The sequence below is a fragment of the Oncorhynchus clarkii genome, chromosome 4 (genome assembly GCF_045791955.1).
Source record: "Oncorhynchus clarkii lewisi isolate Uvic-CL-2024 chromosome 4, UVic_Ocla_1.0, whole genome shotgun sequence".
In the NCBI taxonomy this organism is placed as follows: domain Eukaryota; kingdom Metazoa; phylum Chordata; class Actinopteri; order Salmoniformes; family Salmonidae; genus Oncorhynchus; species Oncorhynchus clarkii.
The window spans coordinates 49,096,471-49,121,775 of NC_092150.1; the positions used below are offsets into that span (position 1 = coordinate 49,096,471).

General features: G+C 41.5%; 1 protein-coding gene across 1 annotated transcript; it reads left to right on the top strand.

The window, feature by feature from the left end:
• Window positions 1-6,554: 6,554 nt before the first annotated feature.
• On the top strand, window positions 6,555-25,055 carry LOC139406912 (urate oxidase). Its single transcript, XM_071150069.1, has 8 exons — window positions 6,555-6,689; window positions 8,952-9,164; window positions 9,580-9,696; window positions 10,052-10,130; window positions 19,118-19,304; window positions 21,464-21,587; window positions 22,443-22,526; window positions 22,812-25,055. Exons 1-8 carry the CDS (start codon window positions 6,669-6,671, stop codon window positions 22,884-22,886), a joined length of 900 nt encoding a protein of 299 aa, XP_071006170.1. The 5' UTR covers window positions 6,555-6,668; the 3' UTR covers window positions 22,887-25,055.
• The last annotated feature ends 250 nt before the right edge of the window (window positions 25,056-25,305 follow it).

Sequence of the window (25,305 nt, forward strand, 5' to 3'; positions counted from 1 at the left end):
GTTTGCTCACCTATTTTGGGGGAACTGTCCTTAGTTAAAGGTGACTTAGAGGTGACTTAGTTCACTTTGCCAGAGGGGTGGAGGTAGCCCCTCTCAGGGAAACAGATACTGTGGTTGAACCAGACTCCCTGAGTGTCTGCTTCCTACCAAAGTCAGTCAACAATCCCGAGTCAACAATACTATCAGAGGGATGCTCTTTGCCCCGCAACTCCCCCTGATGCTACAATCATATTGGTCTGCTCACTTCTGAAGAATCATCACATGTTGTGCACCGTCAGATGACTACAGAGAAGGCAAATAGTGGACACATGCTACTGTATATACAGGTCAATGAGTGCATTTTTTTCACAATACCAAATACCAGCTTTAAGTACAGTTTAGGTTATTAGGATCCTGATTAGCTACTGCACCAGTCCTGGGGTCCACATAAAACATACAAATGCATGACAATGTACAGAACCATTACAGACAACAACATAAGATGTTACATTAAATGCAAGTAAAACAATTGAATAAGAGTTATACATCAAGCAACAACAAAAAACGATTTACTGTAAATGCTATTCATAGATTAATATTCTTATATACAGTGCCTTCAGAAAGTTTTCACACCCCTTGACTTTTTTAACATTTTGTTGTGTTACAGTCTGAATTTAAAATGTATTAAATAGATTTGATTTGTTACTGGCCTACACACAATACTCCAATAATGTCAAAGTGTAATTATTATTTTCAAATGTTTTACAAATTAATAAAAAATGTAAAGCTGAAATGTCTTGAGTCAATAAGTATTCAACCCCTTTGTTATGGGAAGACCAAATAAGTTCAGGACTAAAAATGTGCTTAACAAGTCACATAATAAGTTGCATGGACTCACTCTGTGTGCAATAATAGTGGTTAACATGATTTTTGTATGACTACCACATCTCTGTACCCTACACATACAATTTTCTCTAAGGTCCCTCAGTCAAGTAGTGAATTTCAAACACAGATTCAACCACAAAGACCAGGGAGGTTTTCTAATGCCTTGCAAAGAATGGTACCTATAAGCAGACATTGAATATCCCTTTAAGTATGGTAAAGTTATTCATTACACTTTGGATGGTGTATCAATACACCCAGTCACTACAAAGATACAGGCGTCCTTCCTAACTCAGGTGCCGGAGACACAGGAAACCGCTCAGGAAACCGCTCAGGGATTTCACCGAGGCCAATGGTGACTTTAAAACAATTACAGGGTTTAATGGCTGTAATAGGAGAAAACTGTGGATGGATCAACAACATTGTAGTTACTCCACAATACTAACCTAATTGTTAGAGTGAAAAGAAGGAAGTCTGTTCAGAATAAACATATTCCGAAACATGCATCCTGTGAGCAATAAGCGACTAAAGTAAATCTGCAAAAAATGTGTCAATGAAATTAACTTAATGTCCTGAATACAAAGTGTGATGTTTGGGCCAAATCCAATGCAGCACATCACTGAGTACCTCTCTTCATATTTTCAAGCGTGGTGGTGGTTGCATCATTTTATGGGTATGCTTGTCATCGGCAAGGGCTAGGGAATTTTTTTAATTATAAAAATAGAGCTAATAGAACTAAGCACAGGCAAATCCTAGAGGAAAACCTGGTTCTGTCTGCTTTCCAACAGACACTGAGAGACAAATTCACCTTTCAGCAGGACAATAACCTAAAACACAAGGCCAAATATACACTGCCGTTGATTACCAAGACAACATTGAATGTTCCTGAGTGACCTAGTTACATTTTTGACTTAAATCGGCTTGAAAATCTATGGCAAGACTTGAAAATGGCTATCTAGAAATGATGAACAACCAACTTGACAGAGCTTGAAGAATTTTAAAAAGGATCATTTGCAAATATTGTACAATCCAGGTGTACAAAGCTCTTAGAGACTTACCCAGCAATCTTACCCAGCAATCGCAGCCAAAGATGATTCTAACATGATTCTAACATGATTCTAACATGTATTGACTCAGGGGGTTGAATGATTTTTTTTTTTTCATGATTTTCTTTTACAAATGTTAGAATTTTCTTTCACTTTGACATTAGAGTATTTTGTGTAGATTGTTGACAATTAAATCAATTTTAATCCAACTTTAAAAGGTCAAGGGGTGTGAATACTTTCTGAAGGCACTGTACAGGTAAAGTTTAATTAGATCTTTAGAAATAGGAGAGGAGCTGTGATACAATATGTTTTTTCTATCTGTTTTTTTAAAGCTAAACTTGTTTTTTTTGCCCGAGTAACCTCTGGTAGCATAGAATTCCATGATGACATTGTTCTATAATAACTGAGCGATGCATTTCATCTGTTTTGTGTTTGGGTTCAGTGAAGAAACCCATAGTAGTGTGTCTGGTGGGGTATGCATGTCTGTTTGAAGAGTATGCAAATAGATTATACAAGTGGTTAGGCATTTTCAACACACAAATGTTTCTTAAAAAGACTAGAAGAGAAGTAGTCAATTTATCCTCAACCCTGAACCATGAAAGACTAGCATGCATGTTGTTGATCTTAGTTCTGTGTGTGCAGTTAAGGGCAAGGCATGCTGCTTTGTTTTGAGCCAGCCGCAGCTTTGCTAGGTCTTTCTTGATGCACCTGACCATATTATCGGACAGTAATCCAGATGGATGGGACATGATCAGAGCCTGACAACTAGTACAGTTGATCTTTGTTTCAAAAACTCAGAACATCTTTTTATAATAGACATACCTCTCCCCATCTTCACAACAACTTTGTCAATATGAATATAATATAATAACTGACCATCCAATATTATGCCTAGGAGATCAGCCTCTTCAACTTACCCAATGATCACACCCTTTATGTACAACTCCAGTTGAGGTTTAGGTCCTAGAGAATGCTCTGAACCAAATACAATGCTTTTGGTTTTAGATATATTTAAGGCCAGTTTATTGTAAATTACCCATTCTGACCTATGCCTCATGACACTCACCTGGCTTATCATTATTGATTGATAACAATTATTTTTCTATCTCTTCCACTCAAACATAACCAAATTCAAAACAGCAGTCGTTCTCTTTCATTATTAGATCTTCAATACACAAATATGATGGTTCACTTTTCAATGTTGTCATTTCACTTCTCAGTTTGTCCTCTTTACTAGTAAAATAGTCAATGAAATGATTGGCTATATCAAAAGGTTGGCTATACCCTTGACCAGAGAAACTCTGTGGCTGCACATTTCATGGAGGCTCATCACAACATTAGCTCTTTGAGAAACATTGGCATTGAACATATTAACATGTTAAGACTCCTAGGAGGGGTGAGATACTTATAATATATTATTGAGAAGATAATTGTGTTTGATTCACCATTTGTGTACCATGTCTCTTAGAGGTCTGAACCAAGAGTATGATATCAGACCATTTCTTACCTGAATATGTCAGTTTGATTTGTCTTGCCTTCCAGGTCAGCTACTTGGTCATTTTGCAAATACTGTATATCTTATTTTCTGGAACTACTACATGTACCCATCTCAATGTTATTCAATTATTAGAGATACACAAATGACTTTTGCACCCACAATGCGTCAATGGTCATGTGAGGTGAAATGTGTATATTTTGGGATGTGAGCACTCAGTTTGTTTGTTTGACCTGACAAAGATCCGTTTCGATCGAAACATTGTCAATAAAGTGGTGAATTAGGATCTTTAACAGTGTGCGGGCCTTGTTCTTTACTCGTATACTTTCTTAGCCCAGCACCTATGTTTTTAAAGATGTGCATATGACCACAAGCTTTTGTTATAAATGACCCATCAACTTCAATGAACGATGGCAATGAACTTGGTTTTCTGCTCATAATATCGTTTAAGGTGCTCTAAAGTCTTTTTCCATAGGTTTTTAATGTCATTTATTTTGATTTGGTTATAATATATATATATATATATATATATATATATATATATATTTGTTTTTGTTAAGTTTAGTCACAAAATATCTAATTTGGCAGTATTTCAGCCAATTAGCTGAGCAGCCTGACTTGTTTGCCACCTTTCTTGCATAATTTCTTTGAACCAATTTTTCAACGCATCCTTGATCCAGTGGGCACTAATAGTTCTCACATATAGTTCCTTAACAGGTGCATCAACAATTGACAAGAATCATTTCACAAATACTCCAAGTTCTGCATGCAGTATCTACTAACATGTTAGCAGATACCTATAGACTTCCAGTCATTGTGCTAATGCGAGATAGCATTGGCCTGTTAATCTACCTCTAACTTCCGACATACTGGAAACAAAGACATAAAAATGATATCCACAAGTTCATCTACCTCTGGGGAAGTAGATAAAGGGCCTCATTGTCAAAATCCCGAAGTATCCCTTTAAATCCTGCAGGGCAAATGCATTACGATGCAGTTAAACATCCCTGTAACAAGTTATAAAGCTTTATACCTGCAGGCTTTAACTCTAGTGGATCGGTGTCCCTAAATCAGGACAGTTATTGCTCAATATGCGATAATGTGACTAGAATGACATTGTAAACAACAGCCAACGTACGGTGACATAGTTATGTTTTCTATGGGCAGAAAGCTTAATTTATTGTTAATCTAACTGCAGTGTCCAATTTACAGTAGCTATTACAGTGAAACAGGAAACAAAATGTAGTAGTAGTTTTGTTTCATGAAATCAAGTTTTATATTCAAATGTAGGAAATGGGTTTTACAGTTTAACCCCACTGCGGTCTCTGGCTCCACACCCACCCCTCACGGCCATCTAGATGTGTGAAGGTTAGTGTCTTACCTGTAGGGAAGCTAATGACCCATCATGTATGACATTCCTGGGAGTGTCATCCAAATCAAATCAAATCAAATTGTATTGGTCACATACACATGGTTAGCAGATGTTAATGGGAGTGTAGCGAAATGCTTGTGCTTCTAGTTCCGACAGTGCAGTAATATCTAACAAGTAATCTAACAATTTCTAATAAACTACCTTATACACACAAGTGTAAAGGAATGTATAAGAACATGTATATATAAATATATGGATGAGCGGTGGCCGAACGGCATAGGCAAGATGCAGTAGATGATAGAGTACAGTATATACATATGATATAGTAATGCAGGCTATGTAAACATTATATTAAGTGGTATTGTTTAAAGTGACTATTGATACATTTATTACATCCAATTATTTATTATTAAAGTGGCTAGAGATTTGAGTAAGTATGTTGGCAGCAGCCACTCAATGTTAGTGATGGCTTTTTAACAGTCTGATGGCCTTGAGATAGAAGCTGTTTTTCAGTCTCTCGGTCCCAGCTTTGATGCACCTGTACTGACCTCGCCTTCTGGATGATAGAGGGGTGAACAGGCAGTGGCTCGGGTGGTTGTTACAGGCATCCTTGGAAATCTATGGTAAGAACTGCAAATGGTTGTCTAGCAATGATCAACAACTAATTTGACAGAGCTTGAAGAATTAAGAAGTTCTTAAACCTTGTTCACACTGAAGGCCTTAATGCGCAAATCAGTTTTGTTTTTCAAATCCGTTTTGGACTACTGACTGTCCAAATAGCAAGTTACAAGTTACAAAATCTGATTTGTGTGTGTTCAGACAACAGTCATTTGCTGACATGGCTATTGCTAGTTGTCATAGTATTGGTGGGTGTGTGCACAGTGCTGTAGGCTGATTGGTGGTGGTGCTCGAGCTTCCTATCACTCAGAAGTTATGCAGCAAGCTAAGGTGACATGGACGTTTCCCAGTTGCTTTGAATGTTTAAAATCATAGTATAAGAACACTTTTAAAGGCTCAAAGGATATGATGATTTAACTTTCAAAACAAGCTAGTTAGCTACCACGTTCTTGTCAAAATGTCAACAGAGTAGCTAGCGAGAAACAAGATATGCCAAATAACAGTCTAAAAAACACTTCTGTGCAAATAAATCAGATTTGATCGTTCAGACACAAGTCACATGGCCAGGAATCATACTTGTACCCAACTGTGGCTTGAAATATCTGATTCCATATGCTTTTGGGGTACTCAGACTGCAGGAAAAAGAACAGATTCTAATCAGATATGCCCAAAAAATGGATGAGTCATTTCAAACTGCCAATGTGAACAAGACTTACCCAGAAAGACTCACAGCTGTATCACTGACTCAGGGGGTTGAATACTTATGTCATCAAGATACTTTAGTGTTTTATTTGTAATTATATATATTTTTTTACAAATGTCTGAATTTTTCCACTACATGGACAGAGTATTTTGTGTAGATCGTTGACAAAAATGTTTAATCCTACTTAGTAACACAACAAAATGTGGAAAAAGTCAAGGGGTGTGAATACATTCTGAAGGCACCATATCTGATGTAAGCATGTATTGTTTCTGATTGAAACATTCCTTTTCTAGTAAAAAAATAATTGTCATAATTCTCAACATAATCTTGAGAACTATCAGAATTCTGATCCACAGGTTATCAAATAAATATATTTTTCTAAGGCAAATGCTTACAGGTTGATAATTGAAAGATATGACAACATTTGTCAACTGACACTTACTTGCGTAACTGCTAAAATGACAACAGGTAAGACCACCCTCTTTACAAAATCCTCCATCATAGCCAAATTCCACTCTTGCTGCAGACAAGGACACTACAGGACATCAGGAGACTGGAGGAGGCACAGACACCATGGCAACTACCTCAACTCAGGTACAGAACTTTTTTTTTTTTAGGTTTGTATGTCTTAAGTCAAGTTTGCAATTCTTGTTGTCTTGTTAACATTGACCCATTAGATTTCTTCAGAACATAAATACTAAGTATTTGTTGTGTGGGGTCAATGACCATTGAGCCAAACCGCTTTCTCTGACTGGCAATAGGGTGGTTACTTTCAACATAAAAAACTATTTGTTAATCCCGAACTTAAATCCATTAAACTTTTACCAAGCCTTAAATAATTGTCATAATTCATAGAATTTGTATTAAAGGTGCATTCCATAACATTTGCAAATATGTGCAAATAGCTCTTACTGTCTATGATAGCTTTCTACTGTCTATACAAGCAACCCTGTCCCTGGAGTGCCGCAGGTAGTTCAGTGATTGCCTAAATTAAACACACCTGGTCTTCCAGGTCGGTTAAATCAAGAGCATGAAGTGCCTGCGGCACTCCAGAACCAGCGTTGCCTACTCCTGGTCTATACGGTTTCTTTAGTCTATAATATACTATTTCGTAGTGTTGGGTTCTGAGAATATGAAATATAATTAGTTATGTCACTGAGGGAGAGAGGATAAAGTATAATATTTACATTATGTCAGGATATGTTATTGTTAGCCATCAGGGATCCTCTGGGGGTTGAAGAGACACAGTCTGGTATCAATAACCATGACAGCCTTGAGTTGGGGAGGAGTGAGCACTTTGGGGTAGAGGTCAGGTCAGATGAAGTGAGGAAGAACAGATATCACTAAGGTTCTGTCGAACAACAGCATTGGCTGTTCAGATGTGGAGGAGGAGACTCAGCCTAGGAGAAAGGGTTAAATATCAGTGCTTGTGTGAATATGCTTTTGTCTAATGCAGCTGCATTGACCCTCTGGGAAGAATAAACTTGGTTTTAGCCTTCATAGTGTCCGTAGAGTTTTTACTTTGAGAATTAGAAACAAACAGTAATGGAATAACATTTCTTGAGTGTCTGGCCCAATATAACACAATACAGTATAACATGTTGATATGCCACAAATATCAGATTGTTTTTTATCTCTTGGAATATAGGGTCTTCAGACATATTGTAGATAAACATTAGTATGCATCCAATATATTTTCATAGTAATGTGGCAGAAATAGTACCTTTACACATTAGATACACCGTTTAAAAGTTAATTGTAACACTGTTGATATGCTGCAATAGGTTACAATCAATGTTCCCTCTAAGCTGTGCAGCTCCCCTTGGACTGCCACACAGAAGAAATATCAGCCAGCACAAAGAAGCAAGAGCTTGAACTTCACTCAACTTTCTAGAGTTCTCCCCTTTCACTCTACTGTGGGAATGATGCTTGAATCAATGCAATATTAGCCACTTTCAATGTAACAAACCAAAACAAAATTATCTATGTACGACTTAGTATGCAAAACTGACTATGCAAGACATTTTCTTGTAGGCAGAGCACATTGGAGTACAATTCTATTGCAATGACAGGCCCGACTCAGGCCATACTCTATACAGACCAGTACGCCATAACCAATCAGAGCTGCAGTAGGCCTATATGCAAATAGCCATTGCCATATATGGATCCGTGCCATTCACTTTGAACTGGACTGTGTTTATAGCACTTTGTAGCCACGTGCACATTTATTCATATTCTTTGCTAGTTACTGAGTTATTAGCCCAGTTATAGCTAATTTCTAGTCAACAATGGGGGAGTGGTTTCTCCCTACAGTATCACAAAATGTGTGCATTTCTAGCCATCTTTGAAAAGCAAATCAGGTAAAGAGCTTTTTCTGTCTTAAAGTGTTGTATTTTGAGACGGTCTTGAATAAGCTAAGTAGCCAATAAGCAGGGGGTAGCATAATTTGGCTGTTTCTCTCTATTAATGGTAAGGTTATAATAATGATTTTTATTTCGTAAAGTGGTTTCTTGTATCAAACAACACAACATTTTCAATCACCTTGTCTGTAGGACAAGTGGATAGACAGGTTAATGTCAAGTCCTGCATGTTTTTTTCAAAAGTCTTTGATGGTAGGCCACTTTGGTGGGTCTACTTTATGATCAAATAGTCACTTGGCTGTGACCTAAAGCGAGTACAGCCTCAGTGTTCACAGTAAATGCGAGTCGGAAGTTGCACCAACTTCATTTTTGTTTTAAAAGCATCTTTGAGATTCTTCTTGTAATGAAAAGCGGTATATCAATTAAATGTATAATTATCATTATCACTGTCACAGCACTTTGTGCAACCAACCCCAATGTTCTGACGTTTCTGTAGAATGTGGAGTTTGTGCGGACCGGCTATGGCAAGAATCTGGTCAAGGTGCTGTTTATCAGACGAGAGGGAACTCACCACTACATCACTGAGCTGACGGCTAATGTGGAGCTCACCCTCAAGTCCCGCAAGGACTACTTGACCGGTGACAACTCAGACATCATCCCTACTGACACTGTCAAGAACACTGTCCATGCACTGGCTAAGCTGAAGGGAGTACGTGGTTGTGCACTCACACCAGATACGTAGAAAGAGTTTAAAGGTTTGGGAAGACAGCTATCATCATCTGAAAAGTAGATGGCAGAATGCTGAATGAATAAAAGCACTGCAAATGGAATTGGTAGCCAAAATGACTTAGTGATATAGTTCACTTCAATATCAGTTTGTTAGACACCCCTAAATGGTGGTCTAATGTCAAGATGAGTGCATTTCTCTAACCTGGAACCAGCCTGATTGCCACGCCAATCTTTCTAAGAGGTTCCACCATGCTAGCATGTCTCATACTCTGTTGTGTAAAATCAGTCTCACTTGAAATGGAAAGATAGGCTAAATCCAATGTCATATATTTATGTCTTTCCAATTGACTTTAATACAGGACACCTCAGTGATACTAAGTTTGTGTTTTGTTTAGGTTTTGACCATAGAGCAGTTCGCCATGGACATCAGCAAACATTTCCTGACAGCTTTCAAACATGTGACCAGGGTAAACGTGAAGATTGAGGAGGCACCATGGAGGAGACTGGAGAAGGTACAGTAGAATAAGGCTGGATTCAAAATCCAAAACACAATGCCTTTCTTTGAGGACTTGCCCTCATACAACTTAAGGGTCTAGATAGGTGAAAGCAATAGTCTATTGGGGTGTGAAACATTTAGTCTATTGGGGTGTGAAATAGGTTGCGATTTCCCCATACCGCCAACACTTCAGTCCCTTCCGCTCTGCAGGGACACTTTTCGAGGGGAGAAGGAAGTTGTTTGGAATGACTTCTATGATATAGATACGCTATTGGATGTGACCCCTGTGTGTACTCTGTAAAGGTATACATGGATTAAGTGACATTTAATAGTGATGCATTTAATGAATGAGGCTCGTCTTTCTTGCACAGAATGGTGTCGAGCATGTACATGCATTCATCTACAGCCCTGAATCCTGGCGCTTCTGTGAAGTCGAACAGAATCATAATGGTGAGCTAATAATGGTCACAGACATACTCAAGATTGAATGAAAATGTCACAGTACCGTAATGCCTTATTTCAAGCACATAGAACTAGTGAGCTAATAACATCACTTTACATACTAGAACACAGCTATGTGAAAGATATCTTACCATCAGGATCTACCTTTAGCACATGGACAACTTATTATCAAATCTGTATGAAGCTAAAAATGTATGAAGGTTTACTTTGAATGATGAGTGGTGAACCTAAAAGCAACGTCATATTCATTAGGCACCAAACCGAAGAAAATGCTCTGAAACTGAGTAAAACAGGGAGGTACAATCTATACTTGTCCAATTAAGCTAGCAATCATGAATGCCAGCCAATACTAGCTAGGTAGCTAGTATACAACAACCACAATGCTCCTCTGGAAAGGTCACTGGATGGCAGTTCAAATATCACAGCTAGATGCTGCCCCTAGATGCATGGTGCCTCTTACACTATACCTACATTCTTAGCCTTTAAAAAATTGTAATTCTGTACTAAATCATATCTCTGTACTATGTTAAACTTGCACCGGGGGGGGGGGGGGGTTAACTACCCTCCCCGCCCTTGTACGACCTGCCACTGGGCTAGGGGCCATGGTGACTAACAGTGGCTCTAGCCTTAGATCATTGATCAGCGGAGGGTTTGAAGGAATCAGCTCCAGGATCTCAGAGGTGCGGCCCAGGTCATTTTCCTCAAGCAAACAAGGTTTTTCTGGTTCTGACTTTCCATCCGATGTCCAGAGCTCGGGGTAATCGCTTGAATCCTCTGCCAGCCGAGATGCACTTTCCTCCCCAGATTCCTCCATGTCTTCCCTGTCCAGTCCATCGCCAGAGTGGGTGACCTCTCCTGCATCTACATTGATTGAAAGCCCTGCAGCATCACTGTCATTGAAGTGCACTGAATCATCAATTTCAAATGGCAGGAAACCACTTTCTCTCTGCCGTAACGGTCTTGAATTATTTACGTGTGGGTTTGTGGATTGACTGAAGTCACTGTGAAAATCTTGGGGTTCCACTTGTCAGCCAACTTGCAGCAGCCCCTTTCACCCTTGTTGGCGATGAGGACACGATCCCCCATGGACAACCTGATGCCTTTAACCCGCTTGTCATACTCCCGACCTTGTCGTCTCTGTTGCTTGTCAGTGTGCTTTTGGGCAACACTCATAGCTTCCTTCAGCCCAGTGATCAGAGTCTCGACATACTTGTTGCAAACACTGGAGTCGTCCAAAACATTGCGGAACATAACATCCACTGGTAGCCGAGGGACACTACCAAACATGAGAAAGAATGGAGCATAGCCTGTAGTCTCCTGAACAGTGGCACTGTAGGCAAATGTCAATGACTGGATTTGTTCAGGCCAATGTTATTTGGTTTTCAAGGGCAGACTCCTGAGCATGCTACCTAAAAGTCCTGTTGAAGCATTCAGTTTCTCCATTCCCCATTGGGTGATATGCCGTGGTTCTTGACTTTTGGACACCGGAGAGCTTAAGCAGTTCTGCTATTAGCTCGCTCTCTAAACTTTCACCCTGATCAGTATGAATCCTTGAAGCAAATCTGTAGACACAGAAGACATGATCCCACAGTTTACGAGCTACTTGCTTGGCTGTCTGGTTTCTGCATGGCCATGCATGGGCAAGTTTAGTGAAGTGGTCAGTCACCACCAGAACATCCACTGAGTTCTTCTTACTGTCTTCCGCTGTCCAAAAATCCAAACACACCAACTCCATGGGAGAGCAAGTTTTGATGCTCTGTAACTGTACTCTAGCCACTGGCTCTTGAGTCTTTGCTAGAACGCATCTCTGGCAGCAGAGCACATACTCCTTGATGTCGCTCTCCATTGCAGGCCAGAAAAACATCTGTCTGGCCAAGGCTAGAGTTCTAGCTTGGCCTTGATGTCCTGCAAGGTCGTGAATGCCAGTCATCGCTTTGAGTCTCAACACCTCTGGCAAGACATACTGGAACTTTCTCCGGTTTGTGTGACTCTCCTTAATGACACGATACAGAACTCCCTCTCTTAGAATCAAGCTGTCCCACTGTTTCATCAGCAACAACACTTTAGAAGAAACATTGTATCGATCTCGTCTGGTGGGCCGTTTCTTATCGAAGACGAAAGGGATTACCTTGGAAGTCACAGAGTCCTGCAGCTGAAGATCTCGAAGTTCCTCGTGCGAGAGTTCAGGCAAAGTGTCAATACCAGGAGAAAGCAGCCATTGGGTGTTGGAACCAAGCTGGATTGCTTGCATCTCCGTTGAATATTCCCAGTCGATATGGAGCAGACATATGGCCTTCACTTCAGCAGTGGTCAAGGAGGTTATTTCCTGGGGATAAGAAGCCAAACGGAAGGCATATTGGACATCATCATTCAATGTCCCAACAGCCTCATTCAGAAGTGCTAGGTAGGACTCCATCACCAGTCTTTGCGGGACAGTTACTGCGAAGGGGTCGCGGCTCAGTACATCTGCTACTGTATTCTTGCTGCCTGGGATACGCTTCAAATCGAAGTTGTACGGTGCCAGCTTGGCAACCCATCTGCAACCCATCTGTTTGTCATGATGTACGTTAACTTCTTATGGCTGCCATCCCGTTAACGGGAAAATTGTCATCAACAACCGCTGAATTGCATAGCGCCACATTCAAATAATATTACAAAAAATATTTATATTCATGAAATCACAAGTGCAATATAGCAAAACACAGCGTAGCCTTTTGTTAATCCACCTGTCGTGTCAGATTTTGAAAATATGCTTTACAGCGAAAGCAATCCATGCATTTGTGTAAGTTTATCGATCGCTCGACAAAACATTATGTACACTTAGCATCAAGTAGCTTGGTCACGAAAATCAGAAAAGCAATCAAATTAATCGTTTACCTTTGATGATCTTCGGATGTTTTCACTCACGAGACTCCCAGTTACACAATAAATGTTCCTTTTTTCCATAAAGATTATTTCTATATCCAAAATACCTCTGTTTGTTTGGCGCGTTATGTTCAGAAATCCACAGGAAAGAGCGGTCACAACAACGCAGACAAATTCCAAATAGTATCCGTAATGTCCACAGAAACATGCCAAACGTTTTTTATAATCAATCCTCAGGTTGTTTTTAAAATATATAATCGATAATATATCAACCGCAACTGTCTTTTTCAGTCGGAGAGGGAAAGGCAATGGCTGCCCAAACTGTTACGCATACAAAACACTGCTGGCACCCGGCCATACAATGACGCGATGTTATCTTTCTTGCTCATTTTTCAAAATAAAAGCCTGAAACTATGTTTAAAGACTGTTGACACCTTGAGGAAGCGATAGGAAAAGGAATCTGGTTGATATCCCTGTAAATGGAGCAAAGGCAGGCTATGGAACATAGAAGCCACTTCCTAGTTTGATTTTCCTCAGGGTTTCGCCTGCAATATCAGTTCTATTATACTCACAGACAATATTTTGACAGTCTTGGAAACTTTAGAGTGTTTTCTATCCAATACTAATAATACTATGCATATATTAGCAACTGAGACTGAGGAGCAGGACATTTAGTTTGGGGAACTTATTCATCCAAGCTACTCAATACTGCCCCCCAGCCATAAGAAGTTAACGGGTTACTATCTGTCCAGACAGTGAACTCGTGCCCCTTAAGCCAGTGACTGAATTTCTCACACACACTCCATTTCAGTGCTAGAAATTCAAGTCTGTGTGCCGGATACCTTCTCTGCGACTTACTCAGGGTCTTGCTCGCGAATGCTATGGGCCTTGCCTTATCTTCACCTTCAGGCACTTGATAAAGCACAGCCCCAAGACCATCCAAGGAAGCGTCAGTGAAGAGAATGAACGGCCTCTCGAAATCAGGGTGAGCTAGCATGACACAATTCAAAAGAGCATCCTTCAGCTTCTGGAATGCAACGACACACTCCTCAGTCCAATCCGATAGCGTCAGCTTCCGGGAAATCCCACTGTTGCCCTTCTTCCCATCTCTTCCTCTTCTCCTTTGACCCCCAGTGAGTGTAAACAAAGGTCTGGCTATGGCGGAACAGTCAGGAATGAAGTGCTGGTAATATAATACCATACCCAAGAAGGATTTCAGCCTCCGAGCAAAGAGGGAGTGCATCCGTCTGCCTCCATCAGCTGAGATTGGCTCATCTTGGCAATGGTCTCCACCTTTTCAGGATCCACTGACACACCGTCCTCTTCAATAATATGTCCGAGGAATTTCACTGTTCTTCGTAGGAAGTGGCATTTCTTGGGTGCTAGTTTGAGATTGTTGGCTCTTAGACAGCTAAACACAACTTCAAGTCGCTGTAGAGCCTGTTCCTCGGTGGGTGCAAAGACCAACAAGTCATCTAGGTAACAAAGGAGATTTGAGAAGTTTAGGTCCCCAAATATACTTAACATCATTCTCATGAAAGAGGCCGGGGCTGTTACACAGACCTTGTGGCATGCGATTGTACTCATAAAGTCCCATCGATGTGGTAAAGGCTGTGTACTTCTTGTCCTCTTCATGAACTGGAATGTTATAAAAACCTGAAGTCCAAGGTGCTGAAAAATGCACTGCCACCAAGGGCTGCAAGGCAATCTGCTTGATGAGGAAGAGGATGAGCGTCCTTCACCGTTCGTGCATTCATCCACCTGAAGTCAGTGCATAACCTCAGACTCCCGTCTTTCTTCCATACCACGACTAAAGGGGAGGCATACTCACTAACCGACTTGCGTATAAGACCTACTTCTTCCATATCTGTCAATACCTTCCTCAGCTTCAGGTAATGAGCAGGTGGAACTCTTCTGTATGGTAGCCGGAAAGGTCTGTCATCAACCAGGTGGACATAACCCCTGGATTCTCCACAGTCCAGATTATGTCTTGAGAAGATGTCTTCATATTTTGTGATGGTATTCACAAGCTTTTAATTCCACTGGTCAGTTACCTGGCATCCTTTAATGTCAATGTCTACTAATTCTAGATCAGACAGTCTTTGTTTCAGATTGTGGCAGCCATTGTCATCCTGCTTCTGTTCCATTGGGGTTTTCCTCACTTCATGAAGGCCCTGAAAGATTGTTGCATCCTCAACAGCCAAGCATGTAGACATATCGGCCAGCTTCATGTTACGTCTTAGGGTGAGATGTTTGTCAGAACAGTTTACTACCTTTAAAGGGACCCAGCCATCTCCCCACATGGGTGTAGTAACTCTACCCACAAGTATGTTTCTGGGCATGACCTTTGACCTGGTAGGCTCGACTATTACAGTGCTGCCTGGAGACAATGCCACATTTTTAGGAAGTTTACCCCAAACTAAGTGTTCAGTCTTGGGCGAAAGAGTCACAGCTTGAGTGAGCTTCACTGTCCCAATCTTGCCACCAACTTGCTGTCCCTTCCATCTTGTGACACTTGTCATCATCTGCAGAAACTTCTCACCCTCTGGTGAGTGGGTCTGGCCATCCATGTTGTTGATGAGCTTCCAGTACTCGTCAGTGCCTTTCATCTCATGCAATAGATGCTTAATGACATTCGATCCCAGGATGAGATCATCACGCTGTCCAGGAACAACCAGGGTGGGCACTTTAACATCAATCCCATAGATTTGCATCTCCAAATCATAGAAACACTTTGTTGAGGTCTTCTTCCCCACACACCCCACTAACACTAACTCTGTAGGAGTCTGATAATGCAGAGGAAGGGCACCTGCTTCCAAAATCTCTCCTCCGCATGTTCACTCAATGTACAGGCCATAGACCCAGTGTCAAGCATGCCCTTAAGCTGCACTTTCCCATGTACAGACACAGAGGTGTAAAACAAATCTGAAAAAGCCTCAACCTCTTGTGAACCTAACATAACAATTGTCTCTCCTTCTTTCGCATCAGAGCACAAAATCTCATACGTTTTCTCGAGATCATTAGATTCTTTCTTAGGGGTAGACAGTTGAACACCCACATTTCCCCCTTCACCTGTGGGCGTGTCAGTTTAACGGTTACTGCTGTGGTGGTGAGTTTCTCTGCTGTTGTGTTGGGCGTCTCTCACCACCATAGCGTCCCCCCTGTGTTGGACAATTTGACTTCCAATGATCTGGGGAAAAGCACCAGAGGCACAGGTTCTCATGTCTACAGTGCATCACAGTGGAGTGATCTGTTAAGCCACAAACCCTGCATTCCCTACGCCTGAAGGGTTGGGCGGGGAAAGATGGTGCCTTGGCCTGTGTCTGTGAAACCATAACGGGTGGTATGCTCTTCTCTAAGGTACATTCAAGCAGGTGAATGAGTCTCTCGATACTTGCACTCTGCCCATCTTGTTTGGCGCTTGATGTGAGAGAAGTGTCACTGCACGCATCAGCATTGACCCCGCCTTCAAACTGAGTTATCTGGGGATGTACTGTTACTTGCTTTGAGAATAGAGTGGTAGATTGACACACAGTGGCCTTCCTGCAGCGTTCATGTTCATAGATTCTGTCCTGTACTTCACTCGCAGGCCATTTCTCAGCAGATTTGTATTGGAATACTGCTGCCAGTTTGGGGTCAGGGCAGTATGTTACAAACATCCTAACGACATCGGAGTTGGAGCTGTCAATCTTCTTACCTTGTCTCTTAAGGCCCTCGTCAGCGACATCTACGGCCTTGTTCAAACAAACCCAATACTCTATAACAGCCTCTCCGGGTACAGGTTGAGTATTGTAAAAATCAGCCAAAGGCATGCATGAATAGGCCAATTCGCTGAAATTCTGTTTTAGAATGTCAAATACAATCTCTGGCTTCTCTGTAGGATCAACAGTTGTCTCATTGGGTAAATGTATCTTTACCAAGTCTCTTGCTTTGCCAGATAATCGACTAATCATCTCATCTGATTGTTCCCCAACAGGACATCCCTTCCTCCTCAAGTATATTCTCATCGACTCCTCCCATTCATGAATGGAGCATTTGTCTGTACCATCTCCTCTATATGGTGGAGGTTCCTTTATGTCTGATTGCATGATGAACTTAATTTTACTGAGGTCCACATATCCTACTGACTCTGAATGATGATCACTTATCTTTTCTGTGCTGACTGGTGGCTCATAAGTACTGGACCTGCCACTCTGTAGTTTTTCCCTAATGGAGCTCCCTATTTCCCGGGCTAGCTGAGTGGCCGGCTCAGCTAGACCATCTACAGGGGCGTTTGGATTAACACTAGATGAAGGGATTTCATCCACATTTTTTTGTGGAGCAAAACATGGGGGAACCTCCTGCAGCTACACGCTTTACAGGGGTTTGATCAGAGTATGAGAAACACCTCCCCCTCCCAGCAGTGAATTTGGGTTCATCACCATTATAAGATGCCATAACACTAAACCACTAATGTTACGTTAAAATGTCTGTTGATGACCACACTTCTATGTTAGTTAATACATCGTTGTCAGACATTTTTTTTACAGGAAAGAAAAGACTGCAGTTCCGCTTTTTTGCCACAAGGCGGCAAGAGTACCTCAATGATATAATTAGTCTCTAGAGCAGCAGCACCGCGGTGATTGAGCTGAATCCGGGTCTAGAAGGCACCAATGTAACCGGTGCTGTACTGCACCGCTGTAACTCTGTGTTGTGTGTGGTTGATTGAGACTATAGACGTGGACTTTTGAGATCCGATAGAATTCTGCTTGATTAAAACTCTCTCTGCATCCTGCATCTGCATCCAAAAGAAAATAAAACATTTGTAGACAACATATGTACTGAGAATCGTCGCCTCTTTCTCTGCATCAAAATGATTTTTGAATACAAAAATTAGAACAGCCTCTCCTTATTATACATAACATATTTTACATAGATAAAACCACATACCACATATCCAAAAGAAAATAAAACATTTGTAGAGCACATATGGGGCGGCAGGGTAGCCTAGTGGTTAGAGCGTTGGACTAGTAACCGGAAGGTTGCAAGTTCAAATCCCCGAGCTGACAATCTGTCGTTCTGCCCATGAACAGACAGTTAACCCGCTGTTCCTAGGCCGTCATTGAAAATAAGAATTTGTTCTTAACTGACTTGCCTAATAAATATGTTCTGAGAATCGTCGCCTCTTTCTACAACAGATGCATAATACAAGGGACTGGGATTGTTCGAGGAGCTAGCCATCGTTCACACATACACATGCTAGCTATTACCCACATGTTGAATTCAGAATGTTGATATCATCCTAAAAAGTACAATTACAAGTGCATCTTAACAATACCATCCACTTTAGTATTTAGAAATATACAACATTATTCATGAACAAAACACTGTGTGTTGACTTTGTGCTTAAAATAATCAAACTTTTCTGAAGACGACAGAAAAAGCGTGCCTACCTCTCATAGTGCATCAAAATGATTTGAACACGAGCACGCAGGGCATAACGTAAGTACCCACTCCCCTACTCCCAGGATGCAGGCATGCATATGACATATTAGTATATGAACCTGGTGAAATTCACACAGTACTTTAACAACTGTTACACATAGTCTGTTTACTACTCATTTAATCAGAATTCATAGACCGGCAGGTAAGCGTGCTCTCGAGCGTCTAGATCTTCTTTACCATTCTGCCATCAGATTTGCCACCAATGCTCCTTATAGGACACATCACTGCACTCTACTCCTCTGTAATCTGGCCATCTCTGTATATCCGTCACAAGACCCACTGGTTGACTCTTATTTATAAAAACCCTCTTAGGCCTCACAACCCCTATCTGAGATAACTACTGCAGCCCTCATCCTCCACATACAACACCCGTTCTGCCAGTCACATTCTGTTAAAGCTCCCCAAAGCACACACTGGGTCGCTCCTCATTTCAGTTCGCTGCAGTTAGCGACTGGAACGAGCTGCAACAAACACTCAAACTGGACAGTTTTATCTCAATTTCTTCATTCATTCAAAGACTCAATCATAAAAATTAGAAACAGGGATTTTCATTTTCCATTGCAAAATGCTTTAAAACATTTTTGTTGTTGTACCCTGGTCTTTACCTCTGTGCCCTTCCCCCACAGAGAGCCCTATTCTTCACAGTGGCGTGAAAAACATGAAGGTGCTGAAGACCACTCAGTCTGGCTTTGAGGGCTTCTTCCGAGACCGCTTCACCACTCTACAGGAGGCCAAGGACAGGTGTTTCTGTACCTCTGTCTACGCCAGGTGGCGCTACAACAAGGTCCAAAATGTCAACTTTGACAGTACATGGTAATTCCCTGAGTTAATGACCTGTGTAAAAGAACAGTTCATTTCATTAATACTGTACATAGTGCCCCATAATACTCTTGACCTAACACCTGTGATATGTAAAACAGATATCATTTACACGTTGGAAACAAAGCTGTCGATTAACCTTTTACTGCAGTGGGCTAAATCAGGGTCACACAGAGGGATTCTTGGTACTCTTGAACAAATCTACTTTGAAACAAAAGTAAGCTGTAGGGTGACGTCGACAGACATGGCATCTCTGCTTCTAGCTCCTAAGCAACTTTGCAGTATTTAAAAAACAAAAACATTATTAGCACAGAAAGTTTTTTGTGTTATTACATACAGCCGGAAATAACTTTTGGATATCAGAGCGGCGGTAACTCACCAGCATTGCGACCAGGAATACAACTTTCCCGAATTGGATCATTTGTTCGTACCCAGCGCTGGATAGAGGGGCTCTGGCGCCTCTGGACTGAGGGGCTCTGGCGCCTCTGGACTGAGGGGCGGAAGTTCTGGCAGCGAAGGACAGGCGGGAGCACCTGTATTGATAGGACGGAGAGACAGCCTGGTGTGGGGGGCTGCCACCGGAGGGCTGGTGCGTGGAGGTGGTACTGGATAGACCGGACCGTGCAGGCGCACTGGAGCTTTTGAGCACCGAGCCTGCCCAACCTTACCTGGTTGAATGCTCCCGGTCACCCTGCCAGTGTGGCAAGGTGGAATAGCCCGCACTGGGCTGTGCTGGCGAACCGGGGACACCATTGCGTAAGGCTGGTGCCATGTAAGCCGGCCCAAGGAGTCGCACTGGAGACCAGATGCGTAGAGCCGGCTTCATGGCACGATGCTCGATGCCCACTCTAGCCCGGCCGATACGTATACATTTTTAGGGCTGCCTCTCGGGCTTCCTTGCCAGCCGTGTTCCCTCGTATCGCCGGTTCCTCTCTCCGGCTGCCTCTGCTCTCCTAGCTGCCTTCACCTGTTCCCATGGGAGGCGATACTTTCCCGTCAGGATCTCCTCCTATGTGTAGCAACCCTTGCCGTCCAAAACGTCCCCCCATGTCCAATACATTTTTGGGGCTGCCTCTCGGGCTTCCTTGCCAGCCGTGTTCCCTCGTATCGCCGGTTCCTCTCTCCGGCTGCCTCTGCTCTCCTAGCTGCCTCCACCTGTTCCCATGGGAGGCGATACTTTCCCGCCAGGATCTCCTCCCATGTGTAGCAACCCTTGCCGTCTAAAACGTCCCCCCATGTCCAGTCCTCCTTGCACTGCTCCTGCTGCCGCTGCCTGTCACCACACCACTTGGTCCTGTTGTGTGGGTGATTCTGTCACGATCGTCAATGACGAAAAACACAAAATAAACTGTACAAAAACAGCCGTGTTTATTCCTCCTCAAGTCGATGCCACTACAGCCCTCAAGGAACTACATGGGACTTTATGCAAACTGGAGTTGGGGATTGTAACAAGAAAATGTGTTCATTTCTTCGTCCGCTTTGAGGATAAGACAGTGCATCTACGTGGCCCGCTTCCAAGGACTGTGGGCTCTCGTTCTCCGTGGCCAACGTGAGTAAGACATACAAGCGTGTTAACCCTCGCAAGGCTGCCGGCCCAGATAGCATCCCTAGCCATGTTTTCAGAGCATGCACAGATTAGCTTGCTGGAGTTTTTACGGACATATTCAATCTCTCCCTTTCCCAGTTTGCTGTCCGCACTGTCTCCAAGATGTCCACCATTGTTCCTGTACTCCCTAGACCCACTTTAATTTGCATACCGCCCCAATAGATCCACAGACGATGCAATCGCCATCGCACTGCACACTGCCCTATCCCATCTGGACAAGTGGAATACCTACGTCAGAATGCTGTTCATTGACTATAGCTCAGCCTTCAACACCATAGTACCCTCCAAGCTCATCATTAAGCTCGGGGCCCTGGGTTTAAACCCAGCCCTGTGCAACTGGGTCCTGGACTTTCTGACGGGCCGTCCCCAGGTGGTGAAGGTAGGAAACAGCACCTCCACTTCACTGATCCTCAACACCGTGGGCCCCACAAGGATTCGTGGTCCCTGTTCAGCCATGACTGAGTGGTCATGCATGGCTCCAACTTATGAAATAATGAACAAACTGATAAGCTTGGGGAAATATTCAATATTCTACTCTTTTTTGCAGGAACTCTGTCAAGGAGACAATAATTGAGAAGTTTGCTGGCCCATACGATCGTGGAGAGTACTCTCCCTCTGTGCAGAAAACCCTCTACGACACACAGGTCATAGTCCTGGATAGGGTGCCTGAGGTAGGTTCACGCAGAATAAACAAGAAGTCATTTTATGTCCAACATGATGGACATTCCACTCCAAAATGAAAGTTTGTCTTTCAAACCTTTAAAGTAGTAGTGTTCTGTTGAGAGTAATACATGTCCTATGCCATCTGTTTTATTAGTCATAGCAATGTAAACGATATGCCACAATCAAAAATGGAATGGAAAATATAAGCACAGTGTAATTTGTAGATATGTGTGGCTTATCTTTTCCGTTCATTTAGGCATATAGCTAGATCTACACAACTGATGTCGAGGGATCTGGCATCTTGACATTAGGCTACTTTTGAGGTCTGAAAACACTGTCAATTTTGTATTTTGGCTTGTAACGTCCCTTTAATCTGACTCTGACTGAAGCTAGAGTGGCAAACTGCATGCTGATAAAGCCTATCTTCCCTCTTCCTCTAGTTTAGGGACAGTCTATAGCCTATAACTCTCACACACTCACATGCACACATGCATACACACCTTTAAACTAAAACAAATAGATTTTTTTTTTTCGTGATTACTGATCATTTCATTTATATAATTTATAATTATTAGGTTTTGTTATTTGTTATTTGGCTTCCAACCACACCTGCACAAGTATTTAAAAAAAAAAATTGTGGTATTGTCCATCACTTGTTTTTCCTTGGTGCAAATAAATAAAACTATTCATAAAGAATCTCAGAGTAGGAGTGCTGATGTGGGATCAGATTCTCCCCGTCCAAGCAATATCAATCATTATGATCAAAAAGGGGAACCCTAGATCAGCACTCCTACTCAGAGACGCTTTAAGAATATGGGCCCTTGTTTCAAAACACTAAGTGTTACTGTGTATGTCTGTTTCAGATTGAAGAGATTGAGATAGTCATGCCTAACCAACATTATTTCACCATTGACATGACGAAAATGGGTCTCACCAATAACAATGAAGTGAGTTGCAACCGGAGAGATACTCAGATGGCCTGTTGCTTCGAGTAGATGCTTCTCCTTGACTTACCTTTAAGGAAGAGATGAAAAGAAAATTATTTGTTATGCGTTCTTCCTCTATTTCAACTTTTTTTACACTAAATTGTATATGGGAAACTTTGAAAAAAGTGTGATTTTACAACTATTACTACAACATTTGGCAGCATTTCTATGATTTAACAACTTTATCACCACTGGTTGCTCACTGTGGGTTGAATATCTAGTTAACGCATTGCCTTTTCCTTCAAGGTTCTTCTGCCATTGGACAATCCTTCAGGGAACATCATGGGCACAGTACGCAGGAAGCTGCAAGCAAAGCTATGAAAAGGAACACAAAGCTACCCGAAAATACTTTAATCACAGTGAGAACAAAATGATAATTAATGTCCCATCGGTTAAGGTCTCTCCAAACACAACATACTGATCAATCTACAAGGTTGTGTTCATTCGGCACGAAACGGAAAGAAAAACAAACTGAAACGGGGAGGCCTAACCTGTCCGCTTTTGCAAATGTATTTCCATTGCGTGCCCGTTAAGTGAAGTAAAACATGTACAAAGCTGTATCCTTGCTAACAATATTACTTCCCTGAAATTACAAACAGACAAGTTTGTTCATGTTCTCCAATTAAGAATTTCAAGTGTAGAAAGTGATTCACCCCACATGGTAAAACTTATCCTAAAGACGAGTAGAGGTGAAACTTTTGGTTTACACTAATTGCAATTGATCAAATAATTGTGTGTGCAATTACATATAATTCATATTTTATGAGACAACAAATATAAATAAACAGTTGAAGTCAGAAGTTTACATACACTTTAGCGAAATACATTTAAACTCAGTTTTTCACAATTCCTGACATTTATTCCTTGTAAAAAATCCCTGTTGTAGGTCAGTTAGGATCACCACTTTATTTTATGATTGTGAAATGTCAGAATAATAGTGGAGAGAATGATTTATTTCAGCTTTTATTTCTTTCATCACATTCCCAGTGGGTCAGAAGTTTACATACACTCAATTAGTATTTGGTGGCATTGCCTTTAAATTGTTTAACTTAGGTCAAACGTTTTATGTAGCCTTCCACAAGCTTCCCACAATAAATTGGGTGAATTTTGGCCCATTCCTCCTGACAGAGCTGGTGTAACTGACTCAGGTTTGTAGGCCTCCTTGCTCTCACAAGCTTTTTCAAATAGTCTATAGGATTGAGGTCAGGGCTTTGTGATGGCCACTCCAATACCTTGACTTTGTTGTCCTTAAGCCATTTTACCACAACTTTGGAAGTATGCTTGGGGTCATTGTCTATTTGGAAGACCCATTTGCGACCAAGCTTTAACTTAACTGATTCCTTGAGATCCTTCCTCCCTCATGATGCCATCTATTTTGTGAAGTGCACCAGTCCCTCCTGCAGCAAAGCACCCCCACAACATGATGCTGCCACCCCCGTGCATCCCGGTTGGGAGGATGTTTTTCCGGCTTGCAAGCCTCCCCCTTTTTCCTCCTAACATAAGAATGGTCATTATGGCCAAACAGTTCTATTTTTGTTTCATCAGACCAGAGGACATTTCTCCAAAAAGTACAATCTTTGTGCAGTTGCAAACTGTAGTTAGGCTTTTTTTATTATGGTTTTGGAGCAGTCGCATCTTCCTTGCTGAGCGGACTTTCAGGTTATGTCGATATAGGACTCGTTTAACTGTGGACATAGATACTTTTGTACCTGTTTCCTCCAGCATCTTCACAAGGTCCTTTGCTGTTGTTCTGGGATTGATGTGCACTTTTCGCACCAAAGTAAGTTATAAGTGAGGTAATGAGTTATAAGTGAGGTAATCTGTCTGTAAACAATTGTTGAAAAAATTACATGAAACAAAGTAGATGTCCTAACCGACTTGCCAAAACTATAGTTTGTTAACAAGAAATTTGTGGAGTGGTTAAAAAACAAGTTTTAGAGACTCCAACCTAAGTGCATGTTCACTTCCGACTTCAACTGTATAACAAATGTATATAATTTCTGCTCGGTATGTATTTGTATCTCTTTAAACTGTTTGGATTGATGTAACACAGGGCACCATTGAAAAAGAGACCTTGTTCTAAATTGGGATTTTCTGTATAAATAAAGGTACAAAGAAAAAGGAGTGCACAATCATGGCAACACACTCTTTGAAATAAACATGTTTGATAAGTATAATAAATCTATGTAGAAAATAAAGACCTGCAATATTTAGCAGGTGCATAGTATTTACCGCTACAACATATTTCAATTGGAGTTTAAATGGCAAAATCAAAGTAATGTAGCTAACTACTACAGGAAAAATACAGCTGTTGAATAAACAAATCAACTACCACATTTTTACTGAGTAAGAATAATGCTTTAGCAGGTTTAATCAATCTGAAAATACTGTATAATCATTCAGGTCTGAACTGTGAATTGAAAATAAATATCTGTCTGTATAGGCTAACAAATAAACTGGATTACGGTAACTCCCAACATGCTATGAAAACAACAATTGTGGATGAAATCATTGTTTTAAGAAACTTTATTCCAGACATAAATACTCCTCAGTTTCATCAGTTGTCCGGGTGGCTGGTCTCAAATTATCTTACAGGTGAAGAAGCTGGGTGTGGAGGTCCTGGGCTGGCGTGGTTACACGTGGTCTGCGGTTGTGAGGCCGGTTGGACGTACTGACAAATTCTCTAAAACAAAGTTGGAGGCGGCTTATGGTAAAGAAATTAACATTAAATTCTCTGGCA